Source organism: Schistocerca americana, chromosome 3 (assembly GCF_021461395.2).
Source record: "Schistocerca americana isolate TAMUIC-IGC-003095 chromosome 3, iqSchAmer2.1, whole genome shotgun sequence".
Classification (NCBI taxonomy): domain Eukaryota; kingdom Metazoa; phylum Arthropoda; class Insecta; order Orthoptera; family Acrididae; genus Schistocerca; species Schistocerca americana.
In genome coordinates, this window is record NC_060121.1 from 918,138,907 (window position 1) to 918,158,985 (window position 20,079).

General features: G+C 39.7%; 1 protein-coding gene across 4 annotated transcripts in view; it reads right to left on the bottom strand.

Annotated features, from left to right (window-relative positions):
- The window catches only part of LOC124607511 (zinc finger and BTB domain-containing protein 6-like), a 49,525-nt gene that overhangs the window by 12,565 nt on the left and 16,881 nt on the right, over positions 1-20,079 (bottom strand). For 2 of the 4 annotated variants that reach the window (XM_047139900.1, XM_047139902.1), the window contains exon 2: positions 9,606-9,899. In XM_047139900.1, coding sequence (XP_046995856.1) covers positions 9,628-9,899 — 272 coding nt within the window. In that variant the 3' untranslated portion in view covers positions 9,606-9,627. Of the gene's footprint in view, positions 1-9,373; positions 9,900-20,079 lie in introns of those variants that run through there. The other 2 variants (XM_047139901.1, XM_047139899.1) reach the window with 1 other exon arrangement.

Sequence of the window (20,079 nt, forward strand, 5' to 3'; positions counted from 1 at the left end):
TCGAAAGATCCAACTTTCACAGTAGGGTGAAATACCAATCTTCAGTGCAAATAGAATCTACCAGCAATTGTCTAAAATGAACTCACAAACACATTGCTTTTCAGTGATTTAACCTACACTCCAGACAGAACTGTATTTTATAGTTTTTCAGTCTTAACTCTGTAAGCATGATCACATAATCCACCTAGTTGAAATATAAATATTCAACACTTTTGTAGTATTTTGTCCTTTTCCTCAAATGAAGAGACAAATTCGCACTTTTGTTTGCTGTTAGCCTCAGTTTGAAGTAACACTCTTCACAGTACTCGAGAAGCACTTTTAATACATCTTCAACTCTTGCAAAGCGCTATCAACTGTTGATTGTTTTGCAAAGAAAAATTATCCAGCACTATAAGAAAGGTGCTGATTACTAGTAAATATGTCGAAATATCTGGTTTTACAACACCAGCCATTTCACTACTGGTCAATCTTTCTGGTCGTATGATTGTAGTGTATGAAACTTTTTGTTCCTGACATTTCGTATAGAGCTGTGTTGGACACCTTCATTGCATGACAAGCCGTTTCCCTGTAGCGTTTGTTCAGTACATTTAATAAACTATGCTTTTATGAAACAAACAGGAAAACAGAAAGATAGTTTCTGTCGCTAAGAACAAGAAATGTCAGGCTGAGATTCATACAGAGAATGCTAATTAAATCTAATTCATCCATAAATCCTCATTCAATTGATTCTTTAGTATTACTCATTCAACTCAGTACTGTTACCAAGTACAATTAATAGAGAGGAAGAGAATATTCAAAGTAGTAGTGAGCATTTCATCATCAATTCATTAAGTACATACAAGAACATCATGGAGATACTCGTCCAACTCAAATGGCAGATGTAAGACAGGACAGATTTACAATAAAAGTTCTGAGAATGCTTGTTCTAAGAAGTGTCAAGAAACATATTTTTCCCTCCCACATACAATTTGAAAAATGACTATAATGGTAGAACCATCAAAATACAATCTTATACTGAGCACAGAATTCACAAATGGAATAGGAAAGAGAAAGAAGTGTGTGTGTGTGTGTGTGTGTGTGTGTGTGTGTGTGTGTGTGCGTGTGCGTGTGCTCAAACACAATAGTGTATGATATTACACTTATATTTTGAGTTTCATAATCTGATATACCTGCATGTCCAACTAGTAAAATTTTATACAGGCATACTTTCACATATGGGGATAAATACCATTGTTATAACAGCAAAGATGCAATCATTCACTAGAGAACAAAGACAACAGGCTCATAACACACAGCACTCTTACACAAGTTTGGTCTGATGCAGCTCTCCACACAAATCAATGTTGTTAAAGTTCTTTTCATACCTGCATAACTACTGCACCCTACATGTTTGAAGCTGCTTAATGTATTCAAGCCATGGTCTCCATCTCTATTTCTTTAGCCCCCATACTTCTCTCCATAACCAAAGTAATTATCCCTTGAAGCCCCAGGAAGTGTCTTATCAACCGTCCTCTTATTTTAAGTGAATTCTGCCATAAAGATGTTTCCCTACAATTCAATTTTGTACCTCATTGTTAGGTACTTGTACTACTCATCTAATTAACTTTCTTCTGAATAGCTCATTTCCAAGTCTGTTATGCTCATCTTAGTTTATTATATATATTTCACTTCCATGAAAGTTACCTTCCAGACAAATACCTTCAGGAAAGACTTAAAATTATATTCAACTTTAATGTATGTGTCTTTTTCAGACTTCCTTCCTTCTTTTTTCAGTTAGAATTTTATATTATCTTCACTTCTGTTGTCATTAGTTATTTTGCTGCCCAAATAGCAAAACTTATCTATGTGTTTAATATCTTACTTCATAATCTAAGTCTACTAGTATCGTATGATATTAAATTGACTACAATTGTAATTCTCGTTTTACTTTATATTCATCTTATAACCTCTCCTCAAGATTCTATCCATGCTAAGCAACAAATCTTCTTAAAGGTGTACACACGACATGTTCTTTGTTCTTTTGTAGGTATCTTCATTTTCTCTTTCCTGTTTCCCTGCATATACATTACGTGAAGCATTATTTTCTGCAATATTAAAATAAAAACTAGAGTTTAAGGTTTCATAAGTGCTGTGAGGCTCAAGCTGTAAACTTTAAAATAATTATGTGCTCAGACAGTAGGACAACACTCGTCATTACTGTGGATGGCATTTGTTGCTTAAACTGTTCACACCTACCTTCTGTACACTTTTTCAGCCACTACAAAAATCCTACATGCAGAGAAATCTAACACTATATTCCCAATCTTTTAGAGATCAAATATATGAGGCTTGTACCAAAAGTAAGGCCCCCAATGAGCTAAAGCCTCGAAGGAAGGTGCTACACTAAATCCAACAGCACTGCTGTGCGCAGTGGTTACCCCCACTCTTGAGCCCACCCACCCGTGATTCGCTACGTCACTCAGTGTTGACATGGCAGCCGTCAGAGATGGAACTGTTGATCACCGTTACTGCCAAGTGCGAGGCTCAAGCAGTAATCCAGTTTCTCTATGCAAGAGAGTTACCGCCCATGAGTGCATGTCCGTTCAGTACATCCGCAAATGGTGCAGGGCTTTTGCCAAGGGTCGCATGAAAGTTCACGATGAAGAACAGAGTGGAAGACCACCGGTTTGGGATGCAACTTTCCAGAAGATCAACAGTGAGCTGCTCAAAGATTCAAGGATCACTGTCTGTGAACTTGTTGAACACATTTCTAAAGCTTCCCATGGCACAAATGAAAGAACTTTTAACAGAAACGTTGGGTTATCGCAAGGTGTTTGCTCACTGGGTCCCCCGGATGCTGACTGATGGACATAAGAAGCAATGCCTTGACTGTGCTCGCACGTTTCTCCAACAATGTGAGGGGGGAGACAATAAGAAGCTGTCATGGGAGATGAAACGTGGGTGTTTCATTACACCCCCAAAACGAAACAACAATCAGTGATGTCACTCCGGTTAACAGCCACCAAAGAAATTCTGACAAACACAGCCGGCAGGAAAGGTTATGGCGACTGTGTTTTGGGATTGGAAGGGGGTACTCCTCATCGATTTCACGCAACCTGGGACGAGTTGAGTTGGGTTGTTTGGGGGAAGAGAACAAACAGCGAGGTCACCAGTCTCATCGGATTAGGGAAGGATGGGGAAGGAAGTCAGCCGTGCCCTTTCAAAGGAACCATCACGGCATTTGCCTGGAGCGATTTAGGGAAATCACAGAAAACCTAAATCAGGATGGTCGGATGCGGGACTGAACTGTCATCCTCCCGAATGCGAGTCAAGTGTGCTAACCACTGTGCCACCTCGCTCAGTCAACCTGGGACGGCAATAAACTCAGACAGATATTGTGAAACATTGACCAAAATCCGGCGAGCAATCCAGAATCGCCGGAGAGGATAATTGAAGGTGGGAGTAGTACTTCTACAGGACAACGCTCAATCCCAAGTTGCTTGTCAAACACAGGAGCTTTCGAAGAAATTTGGGTGGACTGTTATGCCCCATCCCCCATACAGTCCGGACATAGCCCCAGCGATTATAACCTCTTCCTCAAGTTAAAGGAACATTTAGATGGCAAACACTTCAAGTGCGATGATGAAGCCCGAGCAGAGGTCACATGCTTACTCAACAGGTTGGCGGGAGACTACTTCGACTTAGGAATACAAAATTTGGAGCACCGCCTTCATAAGTGTGTCGAAAAAATTAGCACCGCCTTCATAAGTGTGTCGAAAAAATTGGAGACTGTTGAAAAAAAACAAAAAAAAAACAGTGAAATCTTTTCAACAATGTATAAATTAATCTCCCCCCCTTGTGAACCATGGACCTTGCCATTGGTGGGGAGGCTTGCGTGCCTCAACAATACAGATAGCTGTACCGTAGATGCAACCACAACAAAGGAGTATCTATTGAGAGGCCAGACAAACATGTGGTTCCTGAAGAGGGGCAGCAGCCTTTTCAGTAGTTGCAGGAGCAACAGTCTGGATGATCGACTGACCTGGCCTTGTAACACTAACCAAAACGGCCTTGCTGTGCTGGTACTGCGAACGGCTGAAAGCAAGGGGAAACTACGGCCGTAATTTTTCCCGAGGGCATGCAGCTTTACTGTATGATTAAATGATGATGGCGTCCTCTTGGGTAAAATATTCCGGAGGTAAAATAGTCCCCCATTCAGATCTCCGGGCGGGGACTACTCAGGAGGACATCATTATCAGGAGAAAGAAAACTGGCGTTCTACAGGTCAGAGTGCGGAATGTCAGATCCCTTAATCAGGCAGGTAGGTTAGAAAATTTAAAACGGGAAATGGATAAGTTAAAGTTAGATATAGTGGGAATTAGTGAAGTTCGGTGGCAGGAGGAACAAGATTTTTGGTCAGGTGAATACAGGGTTATAAATACAAAATCAAATAGCGGTAACGCGGGAGTAGGTTTAATAATGAATAAAAAAAAAAATAAGAATGCGGGTAAGCTACAACAAACAGCATAGTGAACACATTACTGTAGCCAAGATAGATACAAAACCCACACCTACCACAGTAGCACAAGTTTATATGCCAGCTAGTTCCGCGGATGATGAAGAGATTGATGAAATGTATGATGAGATAAAAGAAATTATTCAGATAATGAAGGGAGATGAACATTTAATAGTCATGAGTGACTGAAATTCGTTAGTAGGAAAAGGAAGAGAAGGAAATGTAGTAGGTGAATATGGAAGAATGAAAGAGGAAGCTGCCTGGTAGAATTTTGCACAGAGCATAACTTAATCACAGCTAACACTTGGTTCAAGAATTATGAAAGAAGGTTGTAAACAAGGAAGAAGCCAGGAGATACTGGAAGGTTTCAGATAGATTATATAATGGTAAGACAGAGATTTAGGAACCAGGTTTTAAACTGTATGACATTTCCAGGGGCACATGTGGACTCTGACCACAATCTATTGGTTATGAACTGCAGGCGAAAACTGAAGAAACTGCAAAAAGGTGGGAATTTAAGGAGATGGGATCTGGATAAACTGACAGAACCAGAGGTTGTAGAGAGTTTCAGGGAGAGTTTTAGGGAACAATTGATAAGAATGGGGGAAAGAAATACAGTAGAAGAAGAATGCGTAGCTTTGAGAGATGAAATAGAGAAGGCAGCAGAGGATCAAGAAGGTAAAAAGACGAGGGCTAGTAGAAATCCTTGGGTAACAGAAGAGATATTGAATTTAATTGATGAAAGGAGAAAATACCAAAAAGCAGTAAATGAAGCAGGCAAAAAGGAATACAAACGTTTCAAAAATGAGATCGACAGGAAGTGCAAAATGGCTAAGCAGGGATGGCTAGAGGACAAATGTAAGGATGTAGAGGCATATATCATTAGGGGTAAGGTAGATACTGCCTACGGGAAAATTAAAGAGACCTTTGGAGAAAAGAGAACCACTTGTATGAATATCAAGAGCTCAGATGGAAACCCAGTTCTAAGCAAAGAAGGGAAAGCAGAAAGGTGGAAGGAGTATACAGAGGGTCTATACAAGAGCGATGTTCTTGAGGACAATATTATGGAAATGGAAGAGGATGTAGATGAAGATGAAATGGGATATATAATACTGCGTGAAGAGTTGGACAGAGCACTGCAAGACCTAACTCGAAACAAGGGCCCGGGTGTAGACAACATTCCATTAGAATTACTGATAGCCTTGGGAGAGCCAGCCCTGACAAAACTCTACCATCTGGTGAGCAAGATGTATGAGACAGACGAAATACCCTCACACTTCAAGAAGAATATAATAATTCTAATCCGAAAGAAAGCAGGTGTTGACAGATGTGAAAATTACCGAACTATCAGTTTAATAAGCCACGGCTCCAAAATACTAACGCGAATACTTTACAGACGAATGGAAAAACTGGTAGAAGCCAACCTTGAGGAAGATCAATTTGGATTCCGTAAAAATGTTGGAACACATGAGGCAATACTGACCATAGGTATAGCTTATAAGCTAGATTAAGGAAAGGCAAATCTACATTTCTAGCATTTGTAGACTTAGAGAAACCTTTTCACAATGTAGACTGGAATACTCTCTTTCAAATTCTGAAAGTGGCAGGGGTAAAACACAGGGAGCAAAAGGCTATTTATAATCTGTACAGAAACCAGATGGCAGTTGCAAGCTCGTGGTTGGGAAGGGAGTGAGACAGGGTTGTAGCCTCTACCCGATGTTATTCACTCCGTATATTGAGCAAGCAGTAAAGGAAACAAAAGAAAAATGTGGAGTAGGAATTAAAATCCGTGGTGAAGAAATAAAAACTTTGAGGTTCGCCGATGACATTATAATTCTGTCAGAGACAGCAAAGGACCTGGAAGAGCAGCTGAGCAGAATGGACAGTGTCTTGAAAGGAGGATATAAGATGAACATCCACAAAAGCAAAACGAAGCTAATGGAATGAAGTCGAATTAAGTCGGGTGATACTGAGGGAATTAGATTAGGAAATGAGACACTTAAAAGTAATAATGGAGTTTTGCTATTTGGGGAGCAAAATAAAAGGCTGACAGATAATATTCAGAAGGATATGAGACAGGAACAGAGCCAGTGACTGGTTCAAAACAAGCATTTGAAAGAAAATTCCAATTCGGTTACAAGCCAAAGACATGTAAAAATGTAAATTAAAGGTAAATACAGTGAACTATATTTTATACAACACCAGTGAATGGGTGTCACAACCTGTTTCACTGACTGAATTGTAATGATTATTCATAGCATACTGTGATATCTTCAGTGTTTAAATTGATTGGCTAACCCAAAGAATTTTGTTTGTCTTAGGGGACCTATACTTCACCATGAGAAACGAATCATACCGTTCCTGAACAAGGACATGAAGGTCAAGTTAATGGTGTGGGAAAAAAAAAAAAAACAGTGAGCTCCCTTCAAAACTGTGAAACTCTTGATTCTTAGCCCATGTTCTTCAATTATTAAAAATCTCTTAGATAAAAATATATTGATAAATAAATTAGAAAATTCTTGATTCTAGTCACACTATGTTCATGTACTACTACACTGGAAGCATAAATTCTTTCTATGTAGGTTATCCAGATTTTTGTGCTAAAGTCTATAAAAGGTTGCCAGGAGATATCAGACAGGAAATTAGAAATCACCTGGTAAACCAAAACACAGAATAAGAGTACCCCATATCAACTGCTTCTTTAATTTATCAAAATATTAGGACTCCTAAGATTTATATTCCAGATAACACTAACGTTCACATTACGCAGATTTTTAACTTTTCCACCATAGAGACAGCTGATAGTGTAGTCTGAAATCACTCATGTACGTAAGTGTTTGCAATGAAGTAGGAGATACAAAGTGCAGCTGAGTAATGTAAGAGGAAGTGCAGTGGATCCGCCCACCAAAGCAGTTTCTTAGTTCCTAAAATACACTGAGGTGACAATAGCCATGGGATAGGTATATGTACATATGTGTATATAAGGTACAAAAGGGCAGTGCATTGGTGGAGCTATCAAAGTGGGACATACGATAGAAGTAACCATTAGGACACAGCAGCCAAATTTGGTGTTTATGGGTGATGGAAGCAGATGACCAACGTCAGTGCCTTCATTAATTGCATGACATTGCCTGCAGCATCTATCCCGGGATCGAGACGGTATTGATGGGTTGCACCCTAAAAGACTCAAAAACTGTGGCCAGGTCAGATGAGTCCCCGTTTCAGTTGGTGAGAGTTGATCATATGGTTCAAGTGTAGCGAAGATCACATGAGGCCATGGACCCAAGTTGTCAACAAAGCACTGTGCAATCTGGTGGTGACTCCCTAATGGAGTGGGCCGTGTTTACATGGAATAGAGTGGGATAGACTGGCTCCTATGGTCCAACTGAACCTATCATTGACTTTCATGGACTTCATGCTTCCAAACGACGACGGAATTTTTATGGATGAGAATGTGCCCTGTCGCTGAGCTACAACTGTTTGTGGTTGGTTTTAAGGACATTCTGGAAAATTAGAGTGAATGATTTGACCACCCAGATTACCTGACATGAATCCCATTGAACATTTATGGGTCATAATCCTGCACCAGCAATATTTTCACAATTATGGATGGCAGTATGACTCAATATTTCTGCAGGGGACTTCCATTGATTTGTAGAGTCCATGCCACATCAAGTTGCTGCACTACGCTGGAAAAAGGAGGTCCGACACAATGTTAGGAGGAGTGACTTTTGTCACCCCAGTGTATAGTGTATATGTAAATGCACGTTATTTATAAGCATCTCCAGAGTTTCAGAAGATGAATATTAGGAGGTATCCCATACCTTTTGCCATCCCAGTGTGTAGTGTCTATGCAAATACATGGTTATTCATAGGCATCTCCACAGTTTCAGAAGATGACTGTACAAAAACTACAAGACCTAGAGACATTATAGGTGCCGAATATGGGCACAGACATGTGTCAATACACATATATGACGTTCTTGCACGTGTGCAAAAAGACAGCTGCCGACTTCTGGAAACATGTTTACTGGGCTACATATCTGCAGGCACAAATTAATTCGACGCAACATAGAGCAGATGAATTGTCTACATGTTTTGACACATCTGCCCCCTAGTGGTACACTCTGCAACTATGCCATGACACACATTATGAATTGAAACTTGGAAAGACGCTCTGTTCACTGACATATGTAATTTTTCTGTGTATTGTAGTTTTCGCACAATCATCTCCTGAAATGCCCAAGATACCTATGAATATACTTGTATATAAAGAAATCTAGATCCGAGTTCCATATTAGTGGGAGAATATTATCACTAGTTATTATTTGTTATTGTTATACAGAAGTTTACAGTAAACGAATGCTCTCTCTTTTGGGAGCTTGCTAGTATCGTGTATTTGTTTTTCTGAAGACTTTTTAACTCATCACTTTTTGTGTGTTCGCTTTTTTATATTACAGATTTCTTAAATTATTCTGATTTTAAGTGAAATCTTAACATTCCTTACTAGCCAAATAATGTGTGCACTTCACTCGTATCATATCACAGATATTGTGGTGGGAGCAACATGCTGCTAATAACTGATCAGCAGCCCCCTCCCATGACACCCACAAAATTCTAAACGCATACAGCAGTGTAATCCAAAATGAAGTGTTACAAATGAGACCTTATGATGATCACCATCCTCAAAAATAAAAATGAACAAATGCCATTCACAGTAACTTTAGTCTGGGCAGTTACATTTCAGTCTGGGATGATGATAACATTTTCCCATTTGAATATGTGCATTTTTTATCCAAATAGAAAAATAACAGTCTAAGTAACAAGAAAAAAGCTAATGCTTGCAGCATTACTCCGAGTAATATTTACTGTGGAAGAGGATACATGAATGCTAACAAACAAAAATGTAGGGACAAAAGATGGTTGATACATTACAGAACAACAAAATAGCAGTTCATTTCCAAAATAGCCTGAACATTCAACCATGGAGGCTTCTTTGTTTTATTTTACAATTAGTAGCAGAAAGCATTTCAATATAAACTAGTATACCAATTAGCTTAATAATCATCTGCATTTTCAATAACAATGGCAGTCACACATAAAAATTTACATTGAAAGCTGTAAGCCAGAGTTCACAGCATAAAATGGACAGGCTTGCTGCGTGGGAATTTCCACTGAGTGAGCGATCTTCCAGGATGGATTGCCAGTATGTGTTGGTTGAGGTTACTGGCAAACTTGCTCCTGTGGGGACAGTACGGACACTGAAGCTGCGGTTCCTTTCCACACACATAACGAACATGCCTGACGAGTGACCGTTTGCTAGGATACTGGCGGCCACAACGAGGACACCCCGCCAGCAACTGCCCGGAAAAGTCATGCACCACAGCGCCACCACTGAGGTACTCTGCACAAAGTAAAATGTAAGCATTCAATCCACAAACTGAACAGCACACCAAGGAAGAAAATCAGCAAGATACTCAAAAATTAAAAACATCTACAAATAAAAATGTTAATATGGAAGTGGAAGTGCTACCTGGCATCTTAAATGACAACAATAGTGAGAGAAACAGTAACACACAGTTATCCTCCGTATTTTAGCTGTTTCATTCTGCAGTGAAATCCAAGGTTTAAATGGTAAAAATGGTTCAAATGGCTCTGAGCACTATGCGACTTAACTTCTGAGGTCATCAGTCGCCTAGAACTTAGAACTAATTAAACCTAACTAACCTAAGGACATCACACACATCCATGCCTGAGGCAGGATTCGAACCTGCGACCGTAGCGGTCACGCGGTTCCAGACTGAAGCGCCTTTAACCGCACGGCCACACCGGCCGGCGGTTTTAATGGTAATATCCATCCTCTTCAGAACAAGTCATATGGATTATAATCTGTCATCATTTACTGATAACATCAGAATATCACAGAGGAAAGGCTGGAATTAGCATGAGCTAATGCTACATGTATCAATGAAGGATCACAACCCTCCCCTTCTTAATTCATTTCACTGCAAATCTAACCATGAACCTGAATTGCAGTGAACCAAGTGAGTGAGAATTGGCACCTGCACTACCAGTTCTGTTAAACTGTAATTTATTAAGTTTTCCATCATCTGTATGTTAAATGTCTGATGGACATTTCCATGTACCACTTAGTAAGTACTGATTGTGTTTATCTGGGTACCATGATTCATAAACATCTAAAGTCTTTGTTAACATAGAATACATATAAGCAGACAAATGAATTGTGTCACAACAGATTTCTTTATTTTAGTTGCAGTAAGGTCAATGGCCAAAACAAATTTTCTGTGTGGCAGACTGTTGTTGTCCTGATGATTTCTCAATATTACCAAGTCTTTTGTGATGTGAGTGTTTGGAGCTTATCAAGTAAGTACAAGAGACACAGTAATCTTTATTACAGCTTTAAAACTGTATTTTCCAATATTTTTAACCGACACCATAAACATATGCCAGCCTACACTGATGTGTCTAAACAGGAGAAAAACACAGGCTCTTTGTGACTTGTCTCAAATTCGTCCTCAAGATACAATATCCATAAGAATTCATTGTCTATGGTGCAGAGGCAAAGGCAATTTGGTCATATATATAAAGGCTGTAGTGGCACTAATGTTCGTGCCCAGTCCCTGGTGAATAAGGCAGGAACTGAAATTGAGGGTAACACAGCAAAAACTGAAATGCTTTACTCTGCTTTCAAATGTTTCTTTACAAAGCAAAACCCTGGAAAAGTGCCCCAATTTAATCCTCGCACCACTGAAAAGATGAATGAAATAAGTACTAGTGTCAGTGGTGTTGAGTAACAGCTGAAATTATTAAAAATTGAACAAAGCTCCAGGTCCAATGGAATCCCTGTCAGATTCTATACTGAATTTGTGGCTGAGTCTATCATAGATCCCTTGAAGAAAAGGCCTTGATCAGTTCTTGGAAAAAAAGCACAGATCACACCTGTCTACAAGAAAAAGCACTTCAGAACATCAACAGTGAACTCACTTGTTTACAACATTTAGGGTAAGTGGGAGGAAGAGTGGATGGAAGTGAGAGACAAGAAGTTGCAGCTAGTGAAGCTAACAGCACAGCATGGAACAGTCCCAGTCAGAAAAGTGACATGAAGTGCTACTAACACACCTTCATATTGGACATCCTCTGGCGTGTGGGTATCTCCTGCTGTGAGAGAATCCACCTAGCTGAATGAAACATATTTGGCTACCACGAGAGCAACGTATGATGGATTCAATGACTACTGTGGAAGAATATTGTCAAATGATATTTCACAGAACCCAATGAAATTTTAGTCATATATAAAGGCTGTTAGTGGCACTAATGTTCGTGCCCAGTCCGTAGAGCATAAGAGAGGAACTGAAATTGAGGGTAGCACAGCAACATCTGAAATGCTTTACTTTGTTTTCAAATGCTCCTTTACAAAGCAAGACCCTGGAGAACTGTCCCAATTTAATCCTCTTACCACTGAAAAGATGAATGAAATAAGTACTAATGTCAGAGGTGTTGAGTAACAGCTGAAATTGTTAAAAATTGAACAAAGCTCCAGGTACCAATGGAATTCCTGTCAGATTCTATACTGAATCTGTGGCTGAGTCTGTCATACATCCCTTGAAGAAAAAGCCATGATCAGTTCTTGGGAAAAAAGCACAGATTACACCCGTCTACAAGAAGGGTAGTAGAAGTGATCCACAAAACTACTGTCCAGTATCCTTTACATCAATATGTTCTAGAACCTTAGAACATATTCTGAGATCAAATGTAAAGAGGTATCTTGAACAAAATGACCTCCTTGATGCCAACCACCTTGGATTTTGAAAAAATTGATCATGTGAAACCCAACTTGCACTTTTCTCACATGACATACTGAAAGCTTTGGATCAAGGCTATCAGGTATATGCTGTATTTCTTGATTTCCGAAAAAGCATTTTACTCAGTATGATACCTATGCTTATTATCAAAAGTATGATCATATAGGGTATCAAGTGAAATTTGTGAATGTGTTGGGGACTTTTTGGTAGGAAGGACGCAGCATCTTATCATTGATGAAGAGTCATCGTCAGGTGTAGGAGTAAATTCTGATGTGCCCTAGGGAAGTTTGTCAGCATCCTTGTTGTTCATGTTTCATATTAATGGCCTTGCAGATAATATTAGTAGTAAATCAGGCTTTTTGCAGATGATGCATTTATCTATAATGAAGTACTATCTGAAAGAAACTGCATAAATATTCAGTCAGATTTTGATAAGATTTCAAAGTGGTGCAAAGATTGGCAGCTTACTTTAATTGTGCAGAAATGCAAAATTCTGCAGTTCACAAAAGGAAAAAACATAGTATTCTATGATTATAATATCAATGAGTTACTGTTGGAACACCCCAACTCATTCAAATACCTGCGTGTAGGGATATGAAATGGAATTATCACACATGGGTATAGTAGGTAGTAGACCTCAGTTTATTAGTAGAATACAGGGAAGTGCTACCAGTCTACAAAGGAGATAGCTTACAAATCATTTGTGTGACCCATCGTAGAATATTGCTCAAGTGTGTGAGACCCATACCAAATAGGAATAACAAGAGGTATTGAATGTACCCAGAAAGTCAGCACAAATGGTCACGTTTGTTTAACCAATGAAAGAGTGTCACAGAGATAATGAAGGAACTGACCTAGGAGACTCTTGAAGATAGATATAAACTATCCCAAGAAAGTCTGTTATCAAAGTTCCAAGACCCAGCATTAAATGGCGACTCTAGAAATATACTATAATCCCCTATGTATCACTCACATAGGGATCATGACAGTAAAATTAGAATAATTACTGCATGCACAGAGGCATTCAAACAATCGTTCTTCCTGCCCTCCATATGTGACTGGAACAGGACAATGGGATGTACCCTCTGCCATGTACCTTACAGTGATTAGCAGAGTATAGATGTAGATGTAGAGGTAGGTGTAGCTGTGATGCTTGCAATGGACTATTGGCAGAACACCACATTGCAGATGAAAGTATTTTATTTGGAGACGGAGGACAGCACTTCCTGTGGTCTTGTTCTTCATTTTAAGCAGCAACTTGAGGAGTATATCAAGGTGTTTAAAATTTATGAGGTAACAAGTCTATTCCCTAAATTATTTGGCCATATGTTGTAACTGTCATTGAAGTGCTGACAGTATTTCCGTGAAGCAATAACAAGCAACCCATGTGACTTGGAAAAATACACAGACCATCATCCAATATCGAAGCCAGATTGGAGGACAAATGTACAAAATAGGAGGCTCATTAACTGTAAAATCAATTAGTTGTAAAACTATAGATTATATTTCAATACACTTTTTTTTCTCCTTTGTTTGAAATCAAATAAATCCTCTGGATTTATTTTATGGCAATGTGAAACTACATAAGAACATTTGATCTTTTTGTCCACGAAAAGGGAATTGGTAGCAAAAACCAAGCTGATGTCATGTTTCTTGACTTCCCTGAAGCGTCCAACATACTTCTTGATTGATTATTAGTAAACAAAATCTGTGCTTGCAGACTAGCAGATCTAGTATAGGATTTCTAATGAATCTGAACAACATAGAGTATTGTCATAGACAGACATTTTTAGAAGTAAAAGTGTCATGAGTTGAGTTAAGATAGTTATTATTCATGTTAGAGATAAATGGCCTGGCAAAAAATCTATGCAGACTTCTGAGCAAGTCCTCAAATAATTTGTGCACTGGGACCTTATATCATCAGGAAATTATTGTCAAAAGCAGGACGACCCACAGATGATTGACAATAGTTGCAAAGACTTTCAGTGACTCTTGAACTAATGGAAGTGAGAAATAAAATTATAGACATGCTGCACGGCTCATCACAGATGTATTCCGCTAACATACTGGCATCACAGAAATGCTGAAAAATTTACAGTAGGAAACACCAGAGGAAAGATGTTCTGGGTCATTTAAAGACTCATTCTTAAAATGTTTAGATTGCACATTTAAAACCATGTCAGAAAAAACATTAGTCCTACTCAAATACATCTCGTATAAAGAATTCAGCCTTATATAGATACTTAACTGACACTCATCCTTTCCATACTTTCTCCTCAGATGAAACTGGAAGTGGCAAGACTATACTGCTACACTATGCATCCTCTGCAACTCACTGTATTGCGACTTGTGAAGTACAGACACAGAACTAAGTTCGGCAACAATACGAGTTGTTTGCCCTGTGAGAAATTGTGATGTATTTCATGACATACACATTAAATAGTGGTGCAGAAAGTATAAGACAATGCATTGGACAACACAGAAATAAATAGAAAGAGGGCAATCAATTTACAGGTTAGACACAATAAAGTTTCTCTGCTGGTAAACACTGTCTTTACTTCACCTCGTACATCTTACAATTGTTTACTAATATCTTAAGATGTGCATCAACAGGATCAATCTTGGTCATTTGAACAGTGTGTTTAAAAAGATCCTTTGTATGCAGAATTCTTGGATTTCTAGGCTACTGGAAAAGTCCCAGCCACTCTACAAATAATGAAAAGAGTACAGATTAAGACTGGCAGTACAGTTTAAGTGTTGACTGCTCAAAAGGCAAATAAACAAGACAGAATTGAGCACAGTCTTCAGACTATATCCTTTCTCAGCACCAACTGACTAACAAAAACATACAAATATACATGCACAGCTCCAGTGCTCAGTATTACTCTGCATCATATCCTCCATTAGGGTTTCAACTAACTTTTATCACACCTTGAAATGAGAAACATTTTTCCCACAATCCTCCCCACTTCTCCAAAGTGGTATTCCACAATCTACAAAATACACTGTGTGTCCTAGTCCCAATCTCTTGTCACATGGTATGTATTCCTAAGGAAAACCTATGTGCAAGATCTGTGCAGTCCTCTAACACATCCTATTCCAGTCCCATCACAGGCATATGGTATCACATCAGAGGTAGGGCTGTCTGTGAAAGCAGTTGTATCATATGCCAACTCTGCAGTGACTGCTACACAGCCAAGGCTGTCAAACAGCTATCAAACCAAATGGATGGCTACTGTCAAACTGTAGCCAAGAACAAAGTTGACCACTCAGTGGAAATAGATGTTGCGAAGCACAACATGCTTGACTTGCATTGCTGCTTTGCAACATGTGTCACCTGTATCCTCACCATCAACACCAGCTTCTCAGAACTACACATGTGGAAACTGTCCTCCCAGCACACCCACATTCCTGCAATCTTTCTGGTTTTATACTCTGCTAGCCCACCTCACACCTACCTCCAATCTTCACTCCTGTGGCATTGCTTGCACTTCATTTCATTAATCTACAATCATACTGTTCTCTCCACAGTCTCCCTCTTCCTTGTTAGTTAGCTCTGATAAGTTTCATTACATGAAAGCTTAGCAACCATTTCAATCTTGTAATTCTTCATGCTTTCCCGGCGATCTGTTGACATCTTGGATATTCGGGAATCCAGCTGGATGTTCGCGTCATTCTCGCACGATATTTCAACAGTGTGCCTCGCTGTCTTCTTCAGGTGCTACCTGAGACTGGTCCATGGGTCGATCGAGTCCAGTTTTTATGCCTGCGAGGAGCTGGGCGTTCCCTAATCGGTCCACGCCAAGTCGAGTGTTCCGTCTGAGGTCCGCGCTCGCCAGACGCGGCTACATTGTCCCTCTCTGGTCGCCAGTGTTCCCTCCGTCGTCCGCGCCCGGCCTGGCTGTCTTCTGAAGTCGAGTTCAGGATCTGGGGTGTGTCAAATCTGGTCTCTAATGTCCGACACCTTGTCTCACAGCTGTTCTCTCGGTCTCCACTTCTATTTCTTGTAGAATCCCGGAGTGTCCTGCGTTGAGTTTTCACAAGCTCAAGCGCTGGATTCCAGGCAGTGCTGATTTGTTATCCCGAGTCATGAGATAGAGCACCCAACATCTCAGATCGGGTCTGACACACCTCAGATGACAACCACAACCGCTGAGGATGGCCAAAACGGGCGCCGATGGCAGTCGGAACATCCGCGACTGGAGGGGTCCGTTGAAGCCGAGTCTGGCGGGCGCGGACCACAGATGGAACACTCGACTCGGCGCGGACCGATTAGGGAACGCCCAGCTCCTCCCAGGCATAAATACTGGACTCGATCGACCCATGGACCAGTCTCAGGTAGCACCTGAAGAAGACAGCGAGGCATGCTGTTGAAATATCGTGTGAGAACGAAGCAAACATCGGGCTGGATTCCCGAATATCCAAGATCTCATTTCAATCTTGTTTATGTGATCATCAACCACTCAAAATCTAAACTATGAGATAAGTTGTCTGTTACCTTTGCTCCTTTCATCAGAAGTAGATTTTTGATACACTGAGGACCTGCAATGCCTGTACATCTTCCAATTCATTAACATGTTCAAGAAAAACAGTTTTCCTTCCATCTCCCTTTTTCACCAATTTCAATACAGAATGGACATAGGGGTAATATCAATAATCTTTCATACACTGGCATTGGTATGAATGAAAGACTTTGTGGTCACAGAGAAATGACAGGTTAACAGTAAACAGAGACTCTTCATGAAAGCAGACTGAAAGAATAGGCACCCTAATGTCATGTACCATACCCACAAAACACTCTCCCTTGTTTCATGACTCTCCCTTGTTTTATGATAATACAAACTGAGCTGCCCTTCTTTGAACTTTTTTGATGTCCTCCATCAATCATATCTACACAGTGCAGATATACTCCAAAAAAGGACAGACAAGTGAAGTACAGGCAGTCTCTTTAGTAGATTTGATGAATCTTCTACATGTACTGCCAGTATAAGACATTCTTTGGTTCACCTTTCTCACTACATTTTCTATGTGATGCTCACAATTTAAATTATTTGTAATTGTAATCCCAAGGTTTTTAACTGAATTGATAACATTTCAGTTTGCATTATTTACTGTGTAAAAAAACCTAATGGGTTCTTTCTAGTAATCATGTCAAAGACTTTACATTTTTTATAAAACTAGCACACAAAACTGTGTATAATGCATACCACCAGGTGGATTCTCACAAATAACTTACTTAAATGATGCTGAAACAGACAAATTAGAAAACAATTCCGAGCAAAAAGTTGAAGACTGTGTCACTCAAGCCCTCAGACAAATTAGAAAACAATTCCGAGCAAAAAGTTGAAGACTGTGTCACTCAAGCCCTCTGCTTCCCTCTTTCCTGATCCCTCTCCTTCCCTCTTTCCTGATGAGGCAACAGTTTGTTGCGAAAGCTTGAATTTTGTGTGTATGTTTGTGTTTGTTTGTGTGTCTATCGACCTGCCAGCGCTTTTGTTCGGTAAGTCACCTCATCTTTGTTTTTTATATATAACTTTACATTTTTTATTATTTAGAGTCAATTACCACTTTTCAAACCATCCAGATCTCTTGTCTAAATCATTTTGTAACTGGTTTTGATCTTCTGATGACTGTTAGATGGTAAATGACAACACCATCTGCAAACAGTCTGAGAGGGCTGCTCAGACTCTCCCCTAAATATTTTATATAGATCAAAGAACAACAGAGAATAAAAATCTGAAAATGAGATCGACACTGTTTTCATTTGATTTTGTACCATTTTATAAAGATCATTGCTTTGTTCCAATTACATAATGCTTTCTAAAATTTTAAACAACAGAGACCCTATAACACTTCTTCAGGTAACCCCAGATATAACTTATATTTCACTTTATGACTTTCAATCAGTTATGACAAACTGTGCTCTTTCTGACAGAAAACCATGAATCCAGTCATATAAATGTGACGATACTTCATAGACATACAATCTGATTAGAAACTGCGAGGAATGGTGTCTAAAGGTTTCTGAAAACCTAGAAATACAAAATCAACTTGATTCCCCTGTTAACAGCACCCACTGCTTCATGTGAATAAAGAGCCAGTTGTGTTTCAAATAACGATACTTTCTGAATTTATGCCATCTGTGTCAATAGACAGTTTGAGGTCTGAATACAGTATACAGTCCAAAATCTTACTGCAAACTGATTTTCATGATGATTCTATAATTCAGCTGACTACCTCTATTTCCTTTCTTGTGCATTGGTGTGATCTTTGCTACTTTCCACTTCTTACATATGGATCTTTCATCATGCAAACAGCTGTATATGATTGCTGAATATTGACTATTACTATTATTATTATTATTTGTGGGTGATGGCACTCAACAGTGAGATCATCAGTGCCTTTGCATGAATGGTATACAGACAAGTGTGGAGAAAATCTATTAAAAAATAATAATAAATTGGAAAACCAAGTTGTACTCACACACAAGAATTGAAAAGACAACGTCGATATGGTGAGCATCAGAAAAGTTAGATGAAAGACAGCAGAATAACTAGATAAAACCATGAATGGATACCAGGGAACAGGTGACTGTGGCTGGATGAGAGCCACTCTGTAACACATTAAAATCTGACATCCAATATTTTCTGAATTGAGAAGACTCCCACCTTCATTATGACCTTCATTTCTCCAACACTGCCTGAACAAATTTTGGCAGGGTTCCACTGACAGGGTTAGGCCTTACATACCTAAGGTATAACCCTATGCGATGCTACAGATGCCAGTGATTTGGCCATACACTGAATTGCAGAGGTGAAGCAATCTGTGGGAAGTGTGGAAAAGTAGCCCCTGAATCTGGGACTGACAACCTGTCCCCAGCAGTATGCATTTGCTCTAAGAGCCACTCTGTCAGGAGCCAAGACTGTCCTGTTTATTCTGAGAAACACAATATTTAGGAAATTAAAATGACCAAGTGGATCCCCTACTCAGAAACCAGAAAAGAATATAAGGAGACAAAATCCCATGTGTTTGCCTCTTTGTATACTTTCACAACGCAGAAACCTGCACCCAAGGTGGACACTTTGATGCAAATGACCTCCAGTGCACCATTATCCACCACCAGCCTCTGTACTTCCACCTGAAGTGCCAAAGCAAAGCGAGTAAAAACATAGCAATCCAGGCAGCTATGACAGATGACACCAGCAACACTTTTGCAATGAACATTGTAAAGGCACCCCAACAGCAGAGTGCCTCTCAATGCTACATTTCATCATCACCCTTGAAGGGAAAGGGAACAGGGAAAGGATCATGATGTCTGGATCAAAAGCTGTCCCAGCCACCATCACATGTCACGGTGACATGTTTGACTGATCAGGAGCACATCACTGATTTTGATGCCTCATCATTGTACCTAGGCAGCCTCTCCTCTTCCCCTCACTCTACAAGTGCCTTACCACCCCAGCACAAGGATAGGGGTAAATCAAAACCATATGGCTGAAATGGCTCCCATACTCTAGTGGAATATGAATGGGTGCTGAACTCATATGGAGGAATTGAGAGTCCTTGTACAGGACAGACATTTCTGCCTCTGTCTCCAAGATTCTTATTTTAAACAGACTGACATGCCTGTGCTTGCCCTTAACCACAATGCTACAAGTGGTCGCTGTTTGGATAGTGGCCCATGTTGCTGTCATGGTGTGCTACCTACTGTCTGCACCACAAGCCCACTGACAGTGAGGTCCTTACATATCTTCTTGATGG